Genomic DNA, 21,555 nt, shown 5'->3' with positions numbered 1-21,555 from the left:
AAGCATTAGTCTTTGCTGCTAATCAGAGAAACTAATTAGCTGATATAGATTTTGAGGTTTGACTCTTAACAATCTTAGTGAAAAATAATCAGGCCAATATGTATTTGAATATTATAATTTATATGTTAATTAAGTAGGTAAGAATATTTTGTTCATACAACTTTTTTTGTAGCAGGATTAGAGGCTGAAAAAGGGCGAGTTCACACCATGTCTCTTTCGATTTGGATTGTTTCGGGTTTAGGTTCTTTCAAGTTCAGGTTATTTTGGGTTCGGATCTTTTTGAGGCTAGGTTTTTGATTTTTTATTCAATTTAAATTTAATCAAATTCGAATTTGGATTTTCTTATACATATTTTTAAATTCAGGTATATTTTGTTATGCATGATTATTTTATTTTTGTTAAGTATGTATATTAGATTATTACTTATTTCTTGTTATTATATTATGAAAAATTCAGATAGTATTCGAAGAATTGTTTTTCCTGGAAAGTTTGAGATTATATAAAGATAGTTTTATTTTAATCTAAAAATTATCTTAATTTTTAATGGAAATTGATCTTATTTATCCCCAGATATTAAAAGACAAAGCTTTATGTTTTGGGCTTCAAAGAGTGGATGGATAGGCCCAATAGGTGCCTCAGATTCATAAGTGAATTGTGCTTCATTCGATGGATTAAGTTTGGGCTGGGTATTACAGGCTTACAGGCCCTCTAGCTGCTCAGTTCCAAGGCATAACAAGTCCGAAGAGGTTGAAGACATAATAATAACTTATTATTGATTTACCCTAAGTATTTCTCATTAATTTAAAAAAAGATAACCTTATACCATGTATAGTGGAATAAAGTATTGTGACGAGAAGTATTTTCATTTTTTTATTATGTTAATGAGAGTAAAATGAGTATTTCATATGTGTACTGCAACTATTATTCTAAATAAAATCTAAATAAGGGGTAACATGAAGAAATGGTAGTAAGGTATTTTATTTAAGTTATACCTTTTGTGGTTTAAGTATAAAGCAAAATGACAATATTGCAATATAAAAGTTGAAACGGGATATTACTAATGGGGGAATAATAGGGGTGAGGAAAATTCGGTCAAAATCGAATTAATTGAATTAATCGATAATTTCAGTTAATTCGGTTTCAATTAATTAGGTTAATTTGAATATATTGATTAAAAAATTTAGTTAAATTGGTTTTGTTAGTTCGGTTCGATTAAAAAATTTTGAAATCCGTTAATTGAATTAATTAACTTTGAAATAAGTATACTAAAAGGGCTTTTATTACATGTATGCACTCACACTAATTTTCTATATATATATATGAATGAAGGACTAAATTTAATCATCAAGAGGGATTTTTACATGTATTAACTCACACATTTTTTATATGCTCTTATATGAACAAATGACTTATTTTAGTCATCANTTTTTTCTATTCTTTTATATAAATAAATGACTTAGATTTAATCATAAAAAATTAAAAAATTACACTTTATTTAGACATTAATATTATTGAATATTTATATAAATATAACCATACAAAAATTAATGTAAAATTATTACAAAATATAATGAAAACTATCTCCCCTGGGCTTAAGTTATTAATATAACTTATTTTTATATTAAGTTATTAATATATTATACTATATAGTATATTTGTTCATATAAAATATATAGTTATACTATATAGACTATAGACTACAATAACTTATTTTTTTTATAAATTATTAATAACTATACTAATATAGTATAACTTATATTAATATACTAAGTTCTATTAAATTATTAATATTAGTGTACTGCAGTAATATAACTAATATTAGTAATTTAACATAGTAACTTATTAATATACTATATAATTTAATATATTAATGTTACTATAGTATAACTTCTATTACTAAACTAACTTATATTAATATTAGTATCCTGTAGTAATATAATTTATATTAATAATTAATTATATTATATATATAATATAGTATACTTATTAATATACTAATTAGTCAATAACAATTTATTATTATATATAATAATATATTATTATATAGTGCATATATTACATGACTTTCTTAGTATACTTATATTCTATATATGTATATATTAACTATATATAATAATATATTAGTACACTATACACCGTATATTTATTAATACACTAATTAGTCAATATATAATATAACAAGTATATTATTAATATACAATATATAGTCTATACTCTATAGATTATAAACTATAGTAATATGATATAACTTATATTAATATAGTAAGTTATCTTAAATTTTTAATATTAGTATATTATAGCAATATAATTTATAGTATCAAGCATAAAATTTGTCCCAACTTTGCAGTATGTCAGCTGCCGCAGCGAAAACCAATGAATACAAGAGGTCAGCTTCAGCAGGTCAATGCAAACAAAATGAGATCACAGCTAGACTGGAAAAATGCGTGATTTAAAAATAGAAATGCATGATCAAAATGAGATCACAAAATAGAAAGTGTAGGGTTGTTTTCATTCACAGATGTAGCTTAATTTCCTGCTTATTATTGTCACGGACCATGGATAATCTCATAATTTGTTAAAAATAATAACATGATATTTTAGATGAATATTTTATTATTTATTGTATGAATGAAAGTTTAATAGTGAATTACCAAGTTAATAGCACACGACTTGATTAACTATAGATATACATATAAACACCTAAAAATTCGTTTTGTATTATAGATTATTAAAAGCTGTTTTTCTTTTTGAGTTACCATTTCATTAATAAAATATAATTACTATGATTAATTAATAATGATTAACGCTAATTTAAAATCATCCACCTCACGCATAGTGCAATTTTGAATATATAATTAATGTAATTTATTTTAGCATTTTTCTGAAGGAGTAATAAATTAATTAAAAATCTAAAATTTAATAAAGTGAACTGAAGATGCAAGTTGCCCTTTCCATGGTCTTCCTGCCAGACAAAGGCTGCGAAAAGGGGAGTTGAATTTCTAGCAGGAAGAGACGAAAGTGGTGACAAAAATGTATGTTATGCTTCGGATGAGCACCCTTTTCATCTATTTTATCATAAAAGGATTTAAGGCCAACAGCCCATAAGATTTGACCAAGGCAGACAGCCAGCCAGCAGCCAAGGGAGAAGAAATTGGCTTATGTCTTCAAATTTAATTTTTCCTATATTTTCAATTTATTTCTTTTAATAACCTACTTCCTATTTGTTAAAAGCTTTCCACAATCTCTTCCCTAAGGAAATTCTTTGGCGATTAAGCAGCTTAGAGCTACAGGTTTGGATTTGAAATGCTAAGATCTATAGGAAGAGTAGGATGGGACGATACAAGTTACTTTCAATTGAATAACTCTAAAGAAATAAAACCTAACTGAGGTGAGCATATTCCTAATATTTAAAAGATTAATTAATTACACTAATACATATCTACCAAATATGATTATGTAAATCAGAATATATAGGTTTAAGCTTTCAAGGAATCAATTAATAAGCCTAAGTATGACAGAGAATCCAATAATTGCATTTGGTCAAAATCAAAGTACTAAGATAATGATAGGTCAACTAGGAAAAACGAATTAGTACATCTCAACAAAAGATAGCAAAAGGACCTTGCCGGTTGCCTCCCTGGCTATAAGTAACATCTCTATATAAAGAAGCGAAGCAAAAAGCTGGAGTCATACGAGGTATAAAGAGAACAAAGAAAAACAAAAAGAAAAATGGGCAACCCACATATTCTGGTTATACCATATCCAGCACAAGGCCATGTAATCCCTCTTATGGAACTTTCACAAAACCTGGCTAAACATGGCTTCAAGGTCAGCTTCGTGAACACTGAGTTTAATCACAAGAGAGTCATGGATGCATTTGCCAAGAAGGTTGATGCGGATGAGTTAGTTCAACTAGTTTCAATCCCAGATGGGATGGAAGATGGGGAGAGCAGGAACCAGCTCGGGAAGTTAACTGAATCGATCTGTCAAGTCATGCCTAAAGAGCTGAAGCAGCTTATAGAGAAGACTAATAGATTAGAAGATAAGATTACTTGTGTTGTGGCTGATGTGAATATGGGATGGGCCTTGGAAGTTGCAGCAGAGCTGGGAATCCATGGAGCTGCCTTCTGGCCTGGATCGGCCCTTTTGTTGTCCTTGACTTTCAGCCTCCAGAAGCTGATGGATGATGGAGTTATTGATGCAAACGGTGAGGCCTTTCTTCACTAACTTATTGCAGCATGGTTCAAATACAAGTCAAATAAATACAAATGCAGAGCTACTTTTTTCGAAACAATTATCTTTAACGTTTATTTTTTAATCACATTCTTATATTTTAACTCTCATTCTTCAAACAAAAATTATATAATTTGGATTCCTTTCCTATGTATATGGTGTTAAATGAATTATGTAATTGAACTTTTATGTGCATACATATGAAGAACTTCCTCCCCCTTTCCTACGTCTAATTTTGATACACATACAGACACAGATTAAGAAAAGAAAGGACTTTTGCTTCCCCATAATATACCTTTTGAGGATAAAGTTGTCAAGTTAAAGGGCTATGTCAGGAAAGTCAAAAAATTGAGTACTAGTGGGAGAGTAATGCCAGGAAAGTCAAACATTGCTACGTTCCCACATTTCTTTTTCCTTATTTTGATACGGTGTTTGACCGTTGACTCCACTTTAGTAGATTTCGTTATCAAATGGATAATGGTGATTTTCCAAGCCTCAAATTTGGATGAGTCATAGTCAAACTCTAACAATAACAGAGTTGTTTAATGTAAAATATTGAACTATAAGCAGAAGACAAAAGAAAGGATTTTGCTTAGATATTTGCCTTATTCATTGTTGAAATTGGATTTTGCAGGCACTCCAATTGATAAAGATAAGGTGATTCAATTGTCACCAACCACGCCTGGCATGTACCCAACAAACTTTGTTTGGGCCTGCCTTGGTGACTTATTCACACAGAAAATTATTTTTGACTATATGAGGAGAAACAACAAAGCTGCCAAAGAAGCAGATTGGCTAATTTGCAACTCTACTCATGACCTGGAGTCTGGAGCCTTTAACTTGGCTCCAGAGATCCTTCCAATAGGCCCAGTTTCAGCTAGCAGCCAACTTGGGGACTTGGCAGGAAGTTTGTGGCCAGAGGATGAAACTTGTTTGCAGTGGCTTGATCGACAGCAACCAGGCTCAGTCATATATGTTGCATTTGGCAGCCTAACAACTTTTGACCAAATCCAATTCCAAGAATTGGCTCTGGGGCTGGAACTCTCCAACAGACCATTCCTTTGGGTTGTGAGACCAGATATTACTGTGGGAAAGCATGATGTTTACCCAGAAGGATTTAGGAACAGAGTAGCCATTCGAGGACGGATGGTTGGTTGGGCACCACAGCGTGTGGTTTTGTCTCACCCTTCTGTTGCTTGCTTCTTAAGCCATTGCGGATGGAATTCTACTATTGAAGGTGCAAGCAACGGGGTCCCTTTCTTGTGCTGGCCTTACTTTGCTGACCAGTTCCTTAATGAGAGCTACATTTGTGATTTTTGGAAGGTTGGATTGAGATTTAAACGAGGTGAACGAGGGATAATCACACGAGAAGAGATTAAGACCAAGGTTGAACAATTGCTTGGTGATGAAAAAACCAAAGGGAGGGCTCTTGCACTCAAGGAAACGGTTAAGAGAAGTGTCAATGAAGGTGGTAGCTCTAACAGGATATTCAAGAATTTTACTGAATGGATGAAATCATAGATAAGGTCTTTTCATTTATGGTATACATAGTTTGGCTTTGGCAAAATTTTTTCCCTTTTCCAAGAGAATTATGAAAATTAGGAAATACACCAATAGACAATACTCTTGTTGAGGTTTCCTCGGGAAAAAACAATGGTGTAGCAACATGATTTTCCACTTGACGTGAGTGCCACAGTTAATCAAGTCATTTTTGGAGATACTGGCACATTCATTCGTCACTTTAAGCACACCAAAGTAAAAGTTATTCTTGAATCTTCTATAATTTTTCAATATTAGAGTCCTATATAATGTTTTAATTTGAGAATTTGCTGATAGTAAGTAGCAGTAGTTTGAGATAGGACTAAGAAAATCAGATGACCACCAAACTCATATGGACAAAATTTATTGCAGATAGGCTTTTAAACCCAGTTCAAAGCAGAGGGGAAGAAATCCAGTGAGTTGTTGTTGAGGATAGGCTGATTGATCATGTTAAATGGCCATAGTACAATCTCTTACTTACAATTTTTGAATCAGATTTACAAGTCCTCATTCAAGTATTGCCAAAATTAGAGAGCCAACCAACTCCGAGAAATTGATTTTGACCATATCACAGTTTGTTCTAGCTCTAGCAGTGCCAACTTTTCACTTCATCTAAACATTAAAGTATATCAAGACTGATAGTAAGGCAGCAGACACATAAAATATGCCTTAATGATTCCGAACTGTTCTTTGGAGGTGTTGAATTTGAGGGAAACCTTAGATAAAGTACTGTTTGCGCTAATTTTAGATGCTGCTTTGAGGTAGAAAACTCAAAAGGCTCAGCTAGCACATGACTCCGATGTGCTATTTTAAATGTCTTTACAATTATTTTATTTTTAAGGTTTTATATATTTTTTTGCCATTTCAGTTATTTTGTAAAGTCCCGGCCGCATGTATGTAACTAGCTTGCTACTAGTGTCCTGAAAGGGAGATATCGTGGCCCATGTCTACCATTACTCCTTGTCCTATCAATTTCTCTTTCTTGTTAAAAACTATTGTGATCTCTATTGTTAAAGAACAAAAGCTTTATTGCTCCACTTGTTCTCCTTCTTTAATGCTCAATTTCCTCTAAAAATATTTTGAATACTTCAACATGGTTGGTGACCTTTATTACTCCAGCCTTGGCCAATCCATCAGCCACACTATTTGCTTGAGGTCTGATGAGGTTAAAGGAGAAATTAGTGTTGCTTTTAGTAAGAGTTTGAAGTTTGAAATAAATTTCAATCTCCATGGGACTTGTGAGTGATCCTTTACCCAAAGAATGACATTAGTGGACTCACTCTCAACTTCCAGTATGGGGAGGCAAGGAAGAATACGATACCTTGATGAATGGCTTGAAATTCTACAAAATTAGAGTCTTCAATGCCAATGTGGTGAAAAAATGTTCCTCTAATGTAATTGTTGTGATCTCTTAGAACTCCCTCTATACCAGCTAGCCCAGGTTTCCCTCTAGTAAGCCCACCAGTATTGAGTGTAAGAGAGTCAAGTGGAGGTGGTGTCCATGTGGCTTTTTTCTTGAATTTTGGTTTATTCCCACTGTTTATGAAGGCTGAAGGCTGAATGAAACATGTGTTGGTTGAGATATGCCTTAAGTTCCATTTTCCTTTGCACCATAAAGAGTGGCGTAAAAGAATAATGTTGATGATCTAGTTAGAGGTGAAACTCTTGTCCCTAAATGTCAAACCCTATCCTATAAAATAATTACAACGTCATTTACATGCTCAATAGAATGTTTGCATATTTAGAAAATTCGAGAAACCGTTAAAAGACGATATTGCCCCTAATGGTACCATTAAGTCGATTAAGCCTCGAACTAGTTCAAATAGGAATTTTAACGTGAAATTAAGAGTTTCACAATCTAGGGATGACTCAAAATGGTGATTTGGAGTTCGAGGATCAATTTGGAGTCAAACCGAAATTTTCATTATCTGGGGGTAAAATGGTCATTTGCCACCTGGGGATAAAATGAGAATTTTAGAAAAGATTTTTTGGCCCCATTTGACTTATTGGAGTATGATTTGAGTATTTGAGTATGATTTGAGGTTTAGAAGTGAAAAATTTTAATTTTCGGTATAATTTGGAGTATAGGGGTAAAATGGTAATTTTGCCACCCTAGGGGTAAAATTGTAATTCTCCATCACTAGGACATTTTTCCAGCACATGGTCTTCCCTTATCCTCATTTTGACCTTTGAATAATCATGTGGTGGAGATAAAATGTTTAAAATTTTTAAAGTTTTAAAAATAGACCAATGGAAACATGCCATGTGTCAAGCTTAGGATATTTTATTATTTAACTTAAAAATCAGCATAAATCAGCCCATTCTTCTTCTCCATATTCGGCCATGACAAAAGGAAAGAAAGGAAAAACAAGAACAAAACCTAGGTGGAGGATTTCAAGAGAAAAAGTGTGGAAAATCAAGAAAAACAAGTGAAAAAGGTAGGGTTTTTCAATTTAAACTTGAAATCTATTTTCCTTAATCATTTCTCCTTATTTTCCATGGTTAAATTACATGTTCTCATGGTGAATTCATGGCTGGTCAAAATGAGTATGGAGAGAGAATGAAGTTGGAATTGTTTGATTTTAAGTTATGTTAGTGATTAAGGTTAGTTTAACATATTTAGAAGCAAAACAATAAGAAAAGAATCCATTTTTCTCATGAATCTTCATTGGCTGAATCTTCTTTGATGTGTGTGGGTGATGGATTGTTATTATTTCAAGAGAAATGGCTTAGAAAATGATGAATAATGGTAAGAAAATTAAGTAGGAAAAATCACGGTGTTAGTGCACTGAAATGGCCGAATTTTTCCAAGAAGAAATGGGAGGGTTTTGATGCTGAAATTGGTGTTATTTGAATAATGTTTGGTGAATTGAGGTACTAGAAATGAAATGAAGCAATCTGGAGCCAAATCGGACATAATTGTCATTTAATTGGGTAATAGGTCGAATTAGGTCAGCACCGCATTTAAGCGGTCATCGGATAAGTTGCATATCATATCATGCATATACATCAAGCCTGAATTGATTTTATAATGGTCAAGCATTAATGTGGTGAATTATGTATTGTACATTATGGATAGGTGGTGAGCAAATTACATTGGTAAAAGTACAGAGATTGTGCTTGAAGACTGGGATTAGGAGTACATCTACTCCTAGAACTGTGAGTGGACAATTTATCATCTTAAATATCTAGAGTAATTATACTTGTTTGATGCTTTTATTGAATGATGAGTTTAAATTATAAAATATTATGTTTTCCAATTAAAATGTTTTTTTTTAATAAAGATTTATACTGGTTTTGAAATCAAATATTGTTCTGGGAAAATTAAGTATATGGAGACTGTGTTGAAATTTATGATTTTATATGTTATTGAAATTGTGGCTTATGACACTATGGTAGCATGATGGCTAAATTTTTGGGGTTGACATGAGATATATGAACAGTTTTGGATTGGTCTCGGTAGACTGAATTACATTTTATTCGTCATATTATGCTACTGAAAATTTTATGGGTCTGGTGGTATATTACACGATCACTGCAGTGGTGGGGGTTTCTGTGGACTGCTTGTGAGAGGGGCACGGTAACCCAATTATATATTTACCTCCGGGGGGAGATGTTGGATGAAGTATCTCCTGAGGTAAGATTTGAGTGCACCTCACGTTCGGGCCACCACGTGAGAGTGAGACTCAGCCAATGCCAATGAACAGTTGTGTGTCAGATGTGAAAACACGTTTATGGGTGTGAGACATTTAACAGCCTTGGCGGTCTCAGTGGGATACCTTGACGAAGGTACTCGCGAGAATGATTCTGGTAGGGGCCAAGTTTAAGAAATTCATAAGCAGAGAAATTTTGACGAAAAGAAATTGTTTGGTATAGATTGAAACAAATTTTGCGTTATGAACATTATTGAAATATAACGTTTTTATATTGTCTCTATCTACTCAGCTTTAGATGCTTTTGATGGTAATTGTTTACTCACTGGAATTATGTAATCTTACCCATCTTTTTATCCATTTTTCAGTCTTAGGACAGTTTGTTGATAATTGATTAAGACGAGAATTAATCTCGGAGCTGCATCCTAGAAAGTAAGGGTTCGTAGCCCTACACCTTCTTAGTCAGTTGGGGGCCCAAGAGTCACTGTAAAAGTAATTTTATACTTTAGTTATCTGATTTAAAAGTATGTATGAACATATTTAGATTTTACACCATGTTTTTGGTGGGTTTCGGTATTTTCGAAAAAAAAATAACGAAAATGCCCTTGTGAGCCAAAAAATAATATTTATTGTTTTGATTTGGATACGACTTATGATTTCTTGAAATGCGAGATTTAATAATTGTCACTCACCGGGGAGATGCGAAAGCTGATGCTAAGTCTTGCGGGGTTTCGATATGCATTCGGGGTAATGAGTGCTTATCGGGACGTCGCGACGGTTGTCACGAGCTCGATGAGAATTTCGGGTCGTGACAGTAAAGATGATTTTGCTTTGACAAAGCCAAATAGACCAAAGAGAGGCAAAAAAAAACATTTTCCAGCAATATCTTTTTTGAGGAGGGTGCGATTATAGCATCCAAGAGGTAAAGAAAGAGATAGAGTTACTTGAAGCAACCCAATGAATGTTCCATTTACTACTGCAAAGTGTCTAAGTCTTCCATGCAGTGGTGCAATTAAAGAAAATATGGAAGGGAGTTTTTGGAGATAACTTACAAAAGTTGCACATAGCTTTATCTCTGCTGATGATTCCTCTGTTCATAAGGACTGCTTTAACGACTAGTTTATAATGGAGAACCTACCAGTAAAAAGTTTCAGCCTTAGGCAGTGCTAAACCAATCCATAAAAGTTTCCAATGGTTATTGGAGCTGTTATGAAAATCATAGAAAGCCCTGCAGAAAGATCAAAAAGAGTAAGCCCCACTTGTGGTTGGTTTCCATATGACTTTATCATGGTTAGAGGGGTGAGGGTGAGCATTTTGAATAAGGTTTTGGAATTTTGTCCATTGGCTTAGTTCCCAATTCTGAGGTTTCCTTCTTAATTTTATATCCCATATCCACTTGCTATTGGTCCATTTACCCAAATCTACTATGGTGGCTTTCTTGTCAACAACAAGTGCATGAATTCATGGGAACTCATTAGCTAAGATAAGGTCCCCAATCTAAACATTTTTCCAAAGAGAAATTTTAGAACCATTACCAAGAGAATGCCCAAAGCCATTTATGATCAGCCTTTGAAATTTGCTAGTGGGTTAGAGTGGTTGAGCAATGTGTTTCCATAGAAGAGAAGGCTTAAAAGGTTTCATTGGGGGCATCATTGTGTTTGGTTCAGACCTGTTTTTGGTAGAGACCACCTTTCTCCATAAGCTATTAGGCTTGTTAGCATATCTCCATAGCCACTTGTTCAAGAGAGCTCGATTTTTAAGCTCAAGATTTATGATTTCAAGTCCCCCTTGGTTCTTAGGTTTGCAAACCAAATACCAATTGACATAGTGAATCTTTTTCTTTTTGGTGCTACCAGACTAGAGAAAGTTTCTTTGGGTGCTTTCCAATTTTTTCTTAACCATTGCCAGTAGTTGAAGAAGCGAAAGGTAATAAAGAGGAAGGATGGATAGCATTGAATCAATAAAAGTCAATCAACCTCCCAATGAGAGAAATTGGCCTTTCTAGTTAGCTAGTCAAGAGTTGAACTTGTCAATGATTGGTTGTCAGGTGTTCATGGAGCAGGGATTCGCTTTAAAAGGGAGCCCTAAGTAGGTAGAAGGAAGGTTGTCCACTTTACAGCCAACCGTATTGGCACACTACTGAGTAAGATCCTGATTAATACCAATACCAATAAGGCTGCTCTTGAAAAAATTTATTTTAAGGTTAGAGATTGCCTGAAAAATTTTGAGGATCTTGGCGATGTTAAGTAATTGACAAGAATGAGGTCCACAAAATAGTAGAGTGTTGTCAGTGAATTGTAGATGGGAAATAGACATTCGAGAGTTGCCAATATCAATCCCCTAAAAAAGTTTTAAAATTTTTGCCTTATGAAGAAGGATACTAAGAGTTCAGCAACAATGTTGAATAGAAAAGGTGATAAGGGGTACCCTTGTCGAAGTCCTTTTTGAGTCTTGAACTAAGGAGTGGGAGTGCCATTTAAAAGAATAGAGATAGGTTGTGGAGATGCATTGTTTTATCCACCTTCTCCATTTTGACCTAAATCCCATAAGCTTCATAACAAAGTCAAGGTAGTCCCAATCGACACTGTTAAATGCCTTTTCAAAATCAACCTTGAAAGGAAAACCTGATTTCATACTTTTCTTGAGGGAGTCAATGACTTCATTGACAATGAGGGAGTAGTCAAGGATTTGTTTTCTTCTTACAAATGCAAACAGGTTGCTTCCTATCACTAGGCCTATAACACCCTTCAATTTAATGGCAATGACCTGTGCTAGGATTTTATAAGTGCTCCCAACAAAGCTTATAGATCAGAAGTGGGAAAGTGTTATAGGCCCACTAATTTTTGGGATTAAAATAATAGATGAAGCATTGATATTGGGATTGAATTTCCTTGTGTTGAAGAAATCATTCATAAAGTTGATGATCTCGTCTTCGAAGATAGGCCATTACTTTTTGAAGATTTTCGTATTAAAGCCATCAAAATCGAGGTTTTGTTCCCGTCACATTGATGGATGGCATTGCAAATTTCCCCCTAAAAAAAGGAGCTTTCAAGCAAATGTTCTGTTCAGTAGTGATTTGATTGAAATGACAGTTGAATTCTTTTAATTGGAGAATATCTCACTTTCGAAAGAAATTTTGAAAATGTGAGCCAACCTTCTCCCTAATAACTAAAGGTTCATGAGATATGGAGTTGCTATAGTGGAGATGGTGAATGTTATTAACTATTTTTCTGTTAGAGGCCGTGAAATAGAAGAATTTAGTGTTACAGTCACCCTACTTTGTTCATTAGATACGAGATTTTTAAAGCAAAGAACGTTTTCTCTCAAGCAAAGTTCCTTGTGACTAGCTTAGAGAGTAAAATAATTCACTTTCTCAGTAGGAGTGAGATCACTTTTTTCATCCTTTTTTTCAAGCAAATCAATTTCACATTCAAGAATGGAAATTTTTTGAGTGTCTTTTTTTTTACCTCTGTTGCTGCCAAGCTTTCAAAGAAATTTTAAGCTACTTTATTTTGTCAAAGTTGCCACTACTTTCGACTGTGCTTTCTCTAATAAGCTTCCAAGAGTGGTGACGATGGGTGATAAAGTCCTTGTTGTCAAGCCAATGGGAGAATAGCCTAAACGTCTTAAGTCCCCAACTAGCTTGGTCCATAGTAAGGGAAATAGGATTGTGATCGAATGTTGATAGTGGAAGGACCTTTTGGACCAAGGACGGGAATTTCAGAAGTAATTCATTGCTCAAGAGAAATCGATCAAGTCTACATCTGACTGGATTTTCTCCGTTATCTGTCCAAGAAAAAAGTCCACCAGAGAGAGAGAGGTTTATTAGCTCCATGGAATTAATAAAATCAGAAAAAAGAGCCATACTATTGTAGTCAAAATTATCCCTTGTTTTCTCAATAATAGTTTTAATAATGTTGAAGTCACCACTAATAACCCAAGGTGTCACGACCCAAATCCCGGGCCATGACTGGCGCGAGGGCTCAATGGACGTAGCCCACTAAGCCCAAGTAAGCCTAGCTATATTATCCTGCTCGTTATTCCATCAAATTTCAAAAGTCACATTTCATAATTTAGAATCCAGTAATGCTATTCATTGCCAACTTATAATGGCATTACCAACTAATATACATGTGTTGTCTAAACATATGTCTTAATAATTTACATTGAGTTTGTCTATACATAACAAAAGAGTACTCGACTTCTAGCGGAGAGACTCAGACGAATGTACAGCTACTGAATGCCGAGACACTACCAAGGGTCTAATATACGAAGACACTTCAACCTAGTTACCAGCTGCCTTGTGATCTGAAAACATGAAGTTGAAAACGGTGAGTATAAACCAGGTGAGTGAACAAGGAAGGGAACAAGCAACAGTAAGGAAGGATTTAAAATCATGATGCACTTATTTCAAAACAATGCAATTTAATTTAATGCTTATCAAAACCCTTCAGGAAAACCCTAATTGATTAAATCACTTAATGTAAAGGGTCCATGCTCAACAAAAGATTTGAAAAATGAAAACTTTAATAACTTTCATGCAATTCAAGTCAAGTAGACGACGGGTCCTCGCTATGCTGTAGCGAGAATGAATTTTCGCTGCAGTGACATTTGACTTAAATTATCAACTGGCTGAGGGTTTCTCACTAAACCCCTCATTTTAAACTTAATTTGTTTATTCCTTAATGTTGGAAGTCCAAGCTCAACTATGGTACCAAAGAGTGGAAAATAGCGCAGCAATCGATCAAGATATTAAGCGAAACAGAAAGTTTTTCGTTGTAGTGAGATTCAAGCCATAAAACATAAACTTTGTCGCTGCAGCAAGAACCATGTCTGGTGAAACCCTCGAAAATTTGAGAGTTTCTCGCTGCAGTGAGAATGAATCTCGTTACAGAGAGAAAAAGGGCACCAGTAAAAATTCTCCATTTCCTCAAGAAAAGGCCACCCTGTTCACATGACAAATGCAACATGAAACACATATAAATTCCCAAAGCTTAACTTGCCAAATTTCACTTGCATTTCAACCATGTACATATTCATGAACTTTCCATGACACACATATCTATATATGTATATATATATATATATATATATATATATATCCATCATCATGCACACTCTCCTATCGTCATAAGCTCATGTGCACTCACCACTAACACATGGTTGGGTCAGCATCGACTTATGCGCACTCCTACTCGCACATAGCCGGGTCATCATTGGCGTATGCACACTTCTACTCGCACATAGTCGAGTCCACATCAATATATGAAAGAAACACCCAATGCATATTATACATATCATCATATTGTGATAACACATAAACCATTTATATAGCACATTTTCACAAGATAAAAACACTTCACCAAAGGCTTGTTCCCAAGGTACATTTTTAAAGAAAAGCTGGATAAAATCTTTCAAATGTTTGTACAATTACATTCACATTCCTAAAACAAATTTTGAAATGCAAGTCCACTCACTGGTATTATTTGAGCCTTTAGTTGATCCTAACTTCCCTAATTGTCCAAATGGGATCATGGGGCTTCGTTGGAACCTATCATCACATTAGCATCACCAATTTGTCAATTCACATACTTATAAAGTCTAAAGCTTTCTTTTAGCTAGCTTCTAATTGCCATTTAAATGGCTATCTATTTTCACTACCCTAATCACTCTAAAATGAGTGGATAACCTCAACTACAAACATTCACAATTCCCTAAAATATCTACCAGCACATGCTATCCATAATTTTTGCAATTAAAATAAATCATACTTATAGGTATATATTTATGAAAAATTTTTAAAATTGACACCCCCTACTCACCTTGGTAGCTTGAAACTTTGAAATTCTTTCCAATAAATTTTCCAAGCTATTATGGGAGCTTTCTCTCTCTTTCTCTCTCTAAACACCTAGCTAGTGAGAGAAAGTATGAAAGTGGGATTTTTCAAGGATTTTAAAGTGAGAGAGTGAAAGAGCACAAGGATTTCATGAAAAGGTGCACCAAGGCATGAAAATTAGAGCTAGAGAGAGAAAGTTACGGAAGCTTGAAGAGGACTCCCATGGAGGATGAAGAAACGTGAGAGGGAAGAAGGAAGAAGAAGAAGAAAAACTGCTAAAGAATGAGGAAGCTGCTGGAAGAAAGATATTTATAGCTCATACTTATCCAACTCCCGTTGAAATTAAAAAAATGCCCTTTAGCAAGTTAACTTGTTCTTTTCTAATCCTTTGTGCAATTTTTTTATTCTTTTGACACTGGACAAGGTCCACAATGATCTAAACTACTTGAATTTACAAAAACTTAAAATTTTGACTCAAGGTGAAAAATGACCATTTTGCCCCTATTGTGAAAATTATCAAAACTTCTAGTTTTCTTCTTGTTTTCATCATTACACATTATTTATTTGGTCTTATGCCTATTTAGACCTTAAAATATCATAAAACTTTCTTCTAGGAGCTTTTTAGAGGAAATAACGAAACTACCCCTAGCCCATGTTATTGCGTCTATGCGTAGTTATGAGCCTATAGGGGTTGAGGTCTCACACAAGGCTTCTTAAAAGTACTCTTAAGATTCACAATTTCCAACCAAAGTTTAGAGCATTCAATAGGACAGTTAGAGGCATAAATATTTATGAAGGTTCAAGGAAAATTGAGAGTTTTAATAGTACTTGAAATAAGGATATACCATTGTTTAACCTTTATGGTAGAAGGCTCAAAGAAATTGTTTGACCATAAGGAAATAAGACCTCTTGTCGTGCCTTCGGCTCTTACAATTTCAAAAGAGAAGTCATTATCCTTCTATAGGGTTTTTAGTAGATTCTTTTGGATCAGGTTTTTCTTTGTTTCTTGAAGAAAAAACATCATTAGCTTTTTGGAAAGGACAAGTCTTCAAACTGCCCTTCTCTTGATTCTAAAGCCTAAACCTCTAACATTACAAGAGAGTATGTTAATCATAGAAGAAGAGATAAATCGCAATAGAAGTTCCTTGGAGATTAGTTGACTCTCTTGTCATTGGCCACAATAATGCTCGAGAAGTGCTAGAGGGTAGTGTTTTATTCTTCATCTAGCACAAAGCCTAAAACAAAGGAAATCTCAAGGACATTCTTGGACTCCTTCATGATTGTCACATTCTTCCTACAAATCATGTCGTTTGAGGGTGTTTGATTGTCATATCTTGTGGCATTTTCTCCCATATTCCTGTAAGCTTCAGATAGGGCTGTTTACTTTTTGGGATGTTTTCCCCTTTAACATCTTTCCCCAAACCCCTTTTCTTGTAACTTAATTCTTTCCAAGTTGATGGATTTCTTTAATTTTTTGGGTTTTTTCAATTAAATCAAGGCACTATTCTTCTTCAATTCCCTGTCTTGATTTTTGCCTTAAGTTGAGAAAAAAGGGTGAAGTCATCATCTGATGAAAAAATGTTATTGTGCACAATGCTTAACTTGTTTATTTTAATGCTAGCCTTTGTTTTCCTTGTGGCTAAGTGAGTCTTAATTGTATTAATTGCAACTAATGGTGGGCTTCTAGCTGGTTTGTCCTTCGTTGTGCGAGCTTGTGATATTTGTTTTTTCTTTTTGGGCTTGGCTGGTTCTGGGCTTTTGTTTTTGGGTGTTGGGTATGCCTTCACAAGTGAAGTTGGTTCAATAAGGCTTAATGTGAATTCAGGTGATATGATTGGGTTGTGAATGTTGTTATTTGGTTAGGTGGGTGAGGTCTGTTTTTGTGGTTGAGATTGGTTAGGTTGGGTTTGGGTAATTTCCCCACTGTCCATTGTCAACGCACTTGACTGCTTTGAATTTTGTAGGTGTCTCTGCTAGAGCTGTATTCTACTGTCATGTCCCATCCAATTGAATTTGGATCACAATTCCCACATGTTATGGCTCGACTGAGGCTAAGATTCACCGCTGGTAGTGATCTAGTGTCATAAAGCTTAGGAAACACACAAATTTCTTCTTTTTTGATAAAGACTGTGTGCAAATTCCCATTTACTCTAAAAGAATTTATTGAGGAAGTATTGTGTCTTTCTTAACCATGAGCAAGATTTTAGTAACATCATACCTTTGCCTCTGAGTCGTGTCATCATCCGTTGCAACATAGCTACCCCATAACTCACTTATTTCTCTAAACAATGACTTTTTCGATAGGTTGACTAGTATACCTTCAATCTTTAGCCAGGTGAGATTGTTTGATGGTGGCTGGGAGTCTTTCCTTGGCACAATTATCTTATACCAAAGATTCAACCAAGCCCTGTATTCGGTACTACAAGCTTTCATGTCCTCTATAAGGCAGAAAGTAAGGAGATCACTTTTCCCTCTTAATAGTTTGATGACACATTGATATCCCTTTGTAGCGAAAATATCTTGGAGGATCTAGTGGTGCACATAACTCAAAAGCGTTCCCACCGCACTCCGATTTAGCCACTCAAATTTGTTTTGGCTGATATTGATGTCAAAGGTCACCTGTTGAGGGGTTGTTGAAGGTTTACAATTGGTTTGTAAGACTTGAAGGTAGGTTCTTCCATCCCTTGGTGAGTTGGCTTTGAGTGAGATTGGACATGGATGATGGTCAGGGTTTTCCATGCATTGTGGGTCTTGAAATCTTGGAGAGTTTTTTCCAAATTTTTATGGTGGGTTTTAGGGATAGTTTTGTTGTCTTTAGTCCCAACCCAAATCTCCATTTTTAACTGTGAAAAAATAGCCATCCAACCTTCTGTCGTTGCCCTATGTAATTGTTCTATCCATTTCTCGTGTCTCTTTGAATCTAAAGAAGGCAAAGGTGGTTGTTTTGTTTGGGTTTTACCTAAAGAAGATGAATATATCTTTTACTCTTCCATAGGCGTTGAACATTTCCTTTAATCCTTGCCTTGTAATCATTCCGTGAAAGTTTGCTATGAATACTGAGTGGAGGTTGGGGCACATGTCACCTTTAAGGTTTGGTCTCTGTTGGTTGGTAATTGTGATAGGGGTTTGTAATTGAGGCTTTAATTTCGGTGTATGTATGAAGATTTAGGTGGTGTCATTGATGCGAGATTAGATCTGAGGTGGTGCTGTGGGCAAAGTTGGGTATGAGAACCTGGTCGGTGGTGGTCCTGTAAGTACGACTAGAGGTGGTGGTTGATGATTGGGTAATGGTAGGGTTGGTTACTGTTCATGGTTGAGAGCTTTTTGTTTTATGAAGTTACATAAGGTGAATAATGGCAAGACAGCTGAAATCATATTGTAATACCCCTGACTTTGATGTGAATTATGTGTGCTATTGGCTAAGCCATTTAATAAATAAATTCGAACTTGGATGTACATGTTTGTGGAGTTATGAGTATGAATTATCATGTTGGGTAAAAACATTAAGTATGATTAAAAATTTGTGCATTTTTAAGGAACTTTGGAATCCTAATTTTGACTTATATATTGGTATTTTTGGGATACATAGCTAATTTGAAAAAAATGTTGAAGCAAGGTGTGGAGTTTAGAATTGGGACTTAGAAAGTTTGGGGACTTGAAAATGTGCATTATAGAGGAAATGTATTGATACATTCTTTCATGTACTGATACATTCATGGCAGGAAAAACACCAAGATGAAATTTGTGAATTTTTTTTGATACATTCAAGAATGTATCAATAGATTTGAAGAAGAAAGCATTCTATGTGAATTTTATTGATAAATTGTCCAAATGTAACGATAGATTTAAAGTAAGAGACATTTTGTGAAAATTGTATCGATAGATTTTCCCAATCTATCAAGACATTTTGAGCAGAGAGCATTTTGTGTGATTTCTATTGATACATTGCCTCATATATCTATAGATTTAAGGGAAATTTGTGAAAATGTATCGATACATTTACAAATGTATCGATATTTGCATGAAAATTTGCAAAAAAAAAGGCTTTGTGTTGTTCGTACTTTTGCAAACCAAAAGGAAAATAAGGCTCTCTCCCCTTGTTCTTAAAACCTTACGTCCCTATTAGATTTTGGAGCTTATTTGAAGTGATTTGGAGATTGGAAAACTATTATAAAGGTAAGATTACACCTTCCTACTGATTGATTTCCATTTTAATAAGTTGTAATGTGAATTTCACTTTGTTCCAGATTTGAATGCCGTGCTCCCTTGTGATGCTATAAATTTGAAGTCTAAGTTGAGAAATCTAGCATTAAAGGTAAGAGTTTTAAGTTTGTTGAACCTATAAGCGAAATCCTAGGTTTGTAATTTTGATTAGCTTAAAGTTGAGCTAGTTTGAATGTTGGAATTTGGTTGAAGGTTGAGAAATGATTGTTCATATATTGTGTATATGCTTGCAAGGGAGAATTAAGTCTTTAACTTGTTGTTGAGCTAGGAATCAGCTGTTGAGTAGAAGAAACTCAACTTGATTGTTGTGGGAGTGCTTGAATTGTCATTGTGAGTAGGGTTTTCATGTTTGAAAAAAATGCATGTGATGCATAATGCACGATAAATGAGTTACCATGGTACCTAATTGATATGTTTATGCGTAGATAAGTATGCCTAAGCTAGTAAATCATTTGATATAAATATATTGTGAATGTGTTCAATGTATTTGAATGTTATTTAAATGCATGAGCTGTTAAACATCTAGGTTGATGCATATCCTTATTGTCCTTTTGAATGTTGCCATGATTGACTAAGGTAGTAGCTATGCTACATTATGGGAACTAGGTTGCTTAATTACATATGGAATAGTGATATGTATTTAGAAGTGATAGTAAATGATGCATAACTTAATGGAGGATCATTGTAATTATACACATTTGTGACGTACAACCTATGGTTAATTGATGTGGAATTGTTTATGTACTTAAGGCTATTGATTAGCCATGAATGGCTGATATGAGATATGATATGCATGTTGTGCATAATGGCCAATGAACTTGAATATGTTCCGTTCGATGGGTGAATTTCGGATGCAGATTTGAATTAAGGTTGAGTGGCATCCTTCCCTTGTGACTAAGTTCTTTGCCTACAGGGATGGTGGTAAGCAAGGACGGTGGTAGAAGTCCCACTTATGATTCTCGCTTACAGTGCTGTGATGCCATCTGTTGAGTGATTTCGAATGATCCCTTTGATTCTCTGCCAACTGCTTTGGTGTTGAGCGTAAATTGAACTTTATTGTCAGTTACTCTAGTGTCGTGCGTGATTGGAACTCTTCATCAGTCAATTCGATGTCTTGTGTGATTTGAATGCTCCACTAGTTGATTTGGCACTGTGTTTGATTTGACCCTCTACTAGTTGCTTCGACATTGTACATGATTTGACTTTTCACCAGTTGCTTCAGCATCATTCGTGATTTGACTCTGTCAGCTGGTCATTATACATGATTTGACTATGTCTAGGGAAGACCACTTGTTGACAATGTTTGATCATTGATGATATGCATTATTGATGGCATGATCTAATATATGAATATGTGATTATTGATGTATATTTGAAATGTGATCGATAAATGATAGAAAGCTTCGATGTAAGCAAAATATATATTGAGTTGGATGTCATGCTCTACAATTATGGTGTGCTTATGGAGCCTAGCTTGATGATGGCTTAAAGGTAAGCCTTGACTTGATATGCTTTGTTATGGAGACATAGACTTGATTAACCATGAATGTGGATATGCCGTTTTGAGATGTGATCATGGCAAGGCATATTATGATGAGATGTGCGGTTAAGATATTAGGATGATCCTCGCACTTTGTTCTGTGGAGATGCTTAATAATTAGGTATGTTTGCCTTATGATTAAATATGTCTCTATATATCATATAAATGTTTATTTATACTATGTTAGCTTCCCTTCTCATTGAGTATTAGATGACTCACCCTTTTGTTGTACCAAACAAAAATAAGTAAGGCTACGGGATTGTATGGCTGACATTGTCTTCTGATATACACATTTTGTCATCTGCTAGGTTTTTTATCAATAGGTCCAGTTCATTGAGTTAGAGATGTATTATTTTTCGTATTGCGATTTTTAAAACTTAAAACAATGTTGTATTTTGAATAATGTAGGCACTGAGTTGCTATATGTTATTGTTGTAAGGGTTGTATGGTACAAACCTACTTTCTTAACCAATGTGTGGCTTGAATTATTATGACTAAGTGTTTTATTTGAATTATGTGCTAAGGGCAAT

General features: G+C 34.6%; 1 protein-coding gene and 1 long non-coding RNA gene across 2 annotated transcripts; one reads left to right on the top strand and one right to left on the bottom strand.

Annotated features, from left to right (window-relative positions):
* LOC18601639 (UDP-glycosyltransferase 83A1) lies at positions 3,608–6,016 on the top strand. The gene is made up of 2 exons (XM_007032659.2): positions 3,608–4,207; positions 4,868–6,016. The coding sequence occupies exons 1-2, from the start codon at positions 3,730–3,732 to the stop codon at positions 5,752–5,754; spliced, it is 1,365 nt and encodes a 454-aa protein (XP_007032721.2). The 5' UTR covers positions 3,608–3,729; the 3' UTR covers positions 5,755–6,016.
* On the bottom strand, positions 13,368–15,279 carry LOC108661705. Its single transcript, XR_001927478.1, has 3 exons — positions 15,248–15,279; positions 14,903–14,976; positions 13,368–13,733 (listed from the first exon to the last, which is right to left on the bottom strand). It is a non-coding gene; the product is annotated as an uncharacterized LOC108661705 (long non-coding RNA).

The sequence above is a fragment of the Theobroma cacao genome, chromosome 4, assembly GCF_000208745.1.
Source record: "Theobroma cacao cultivar B97-61/B2 chromosome 4, Criollo_cocoa_genome_V2, whole genome shotgun sequence".
Lineage (NCBI taxonomy): Eukaryota > Viridiplantae > Streptophyta > Magnoliopsida > Malvales > Malvaceae > Theobroma > Theobroma cacao.
The sequence above is the reverse complement of the archived record's forward strand: the minus strand, read 5'-3'. Positions and strand labels throughout refer to the sequence as shown.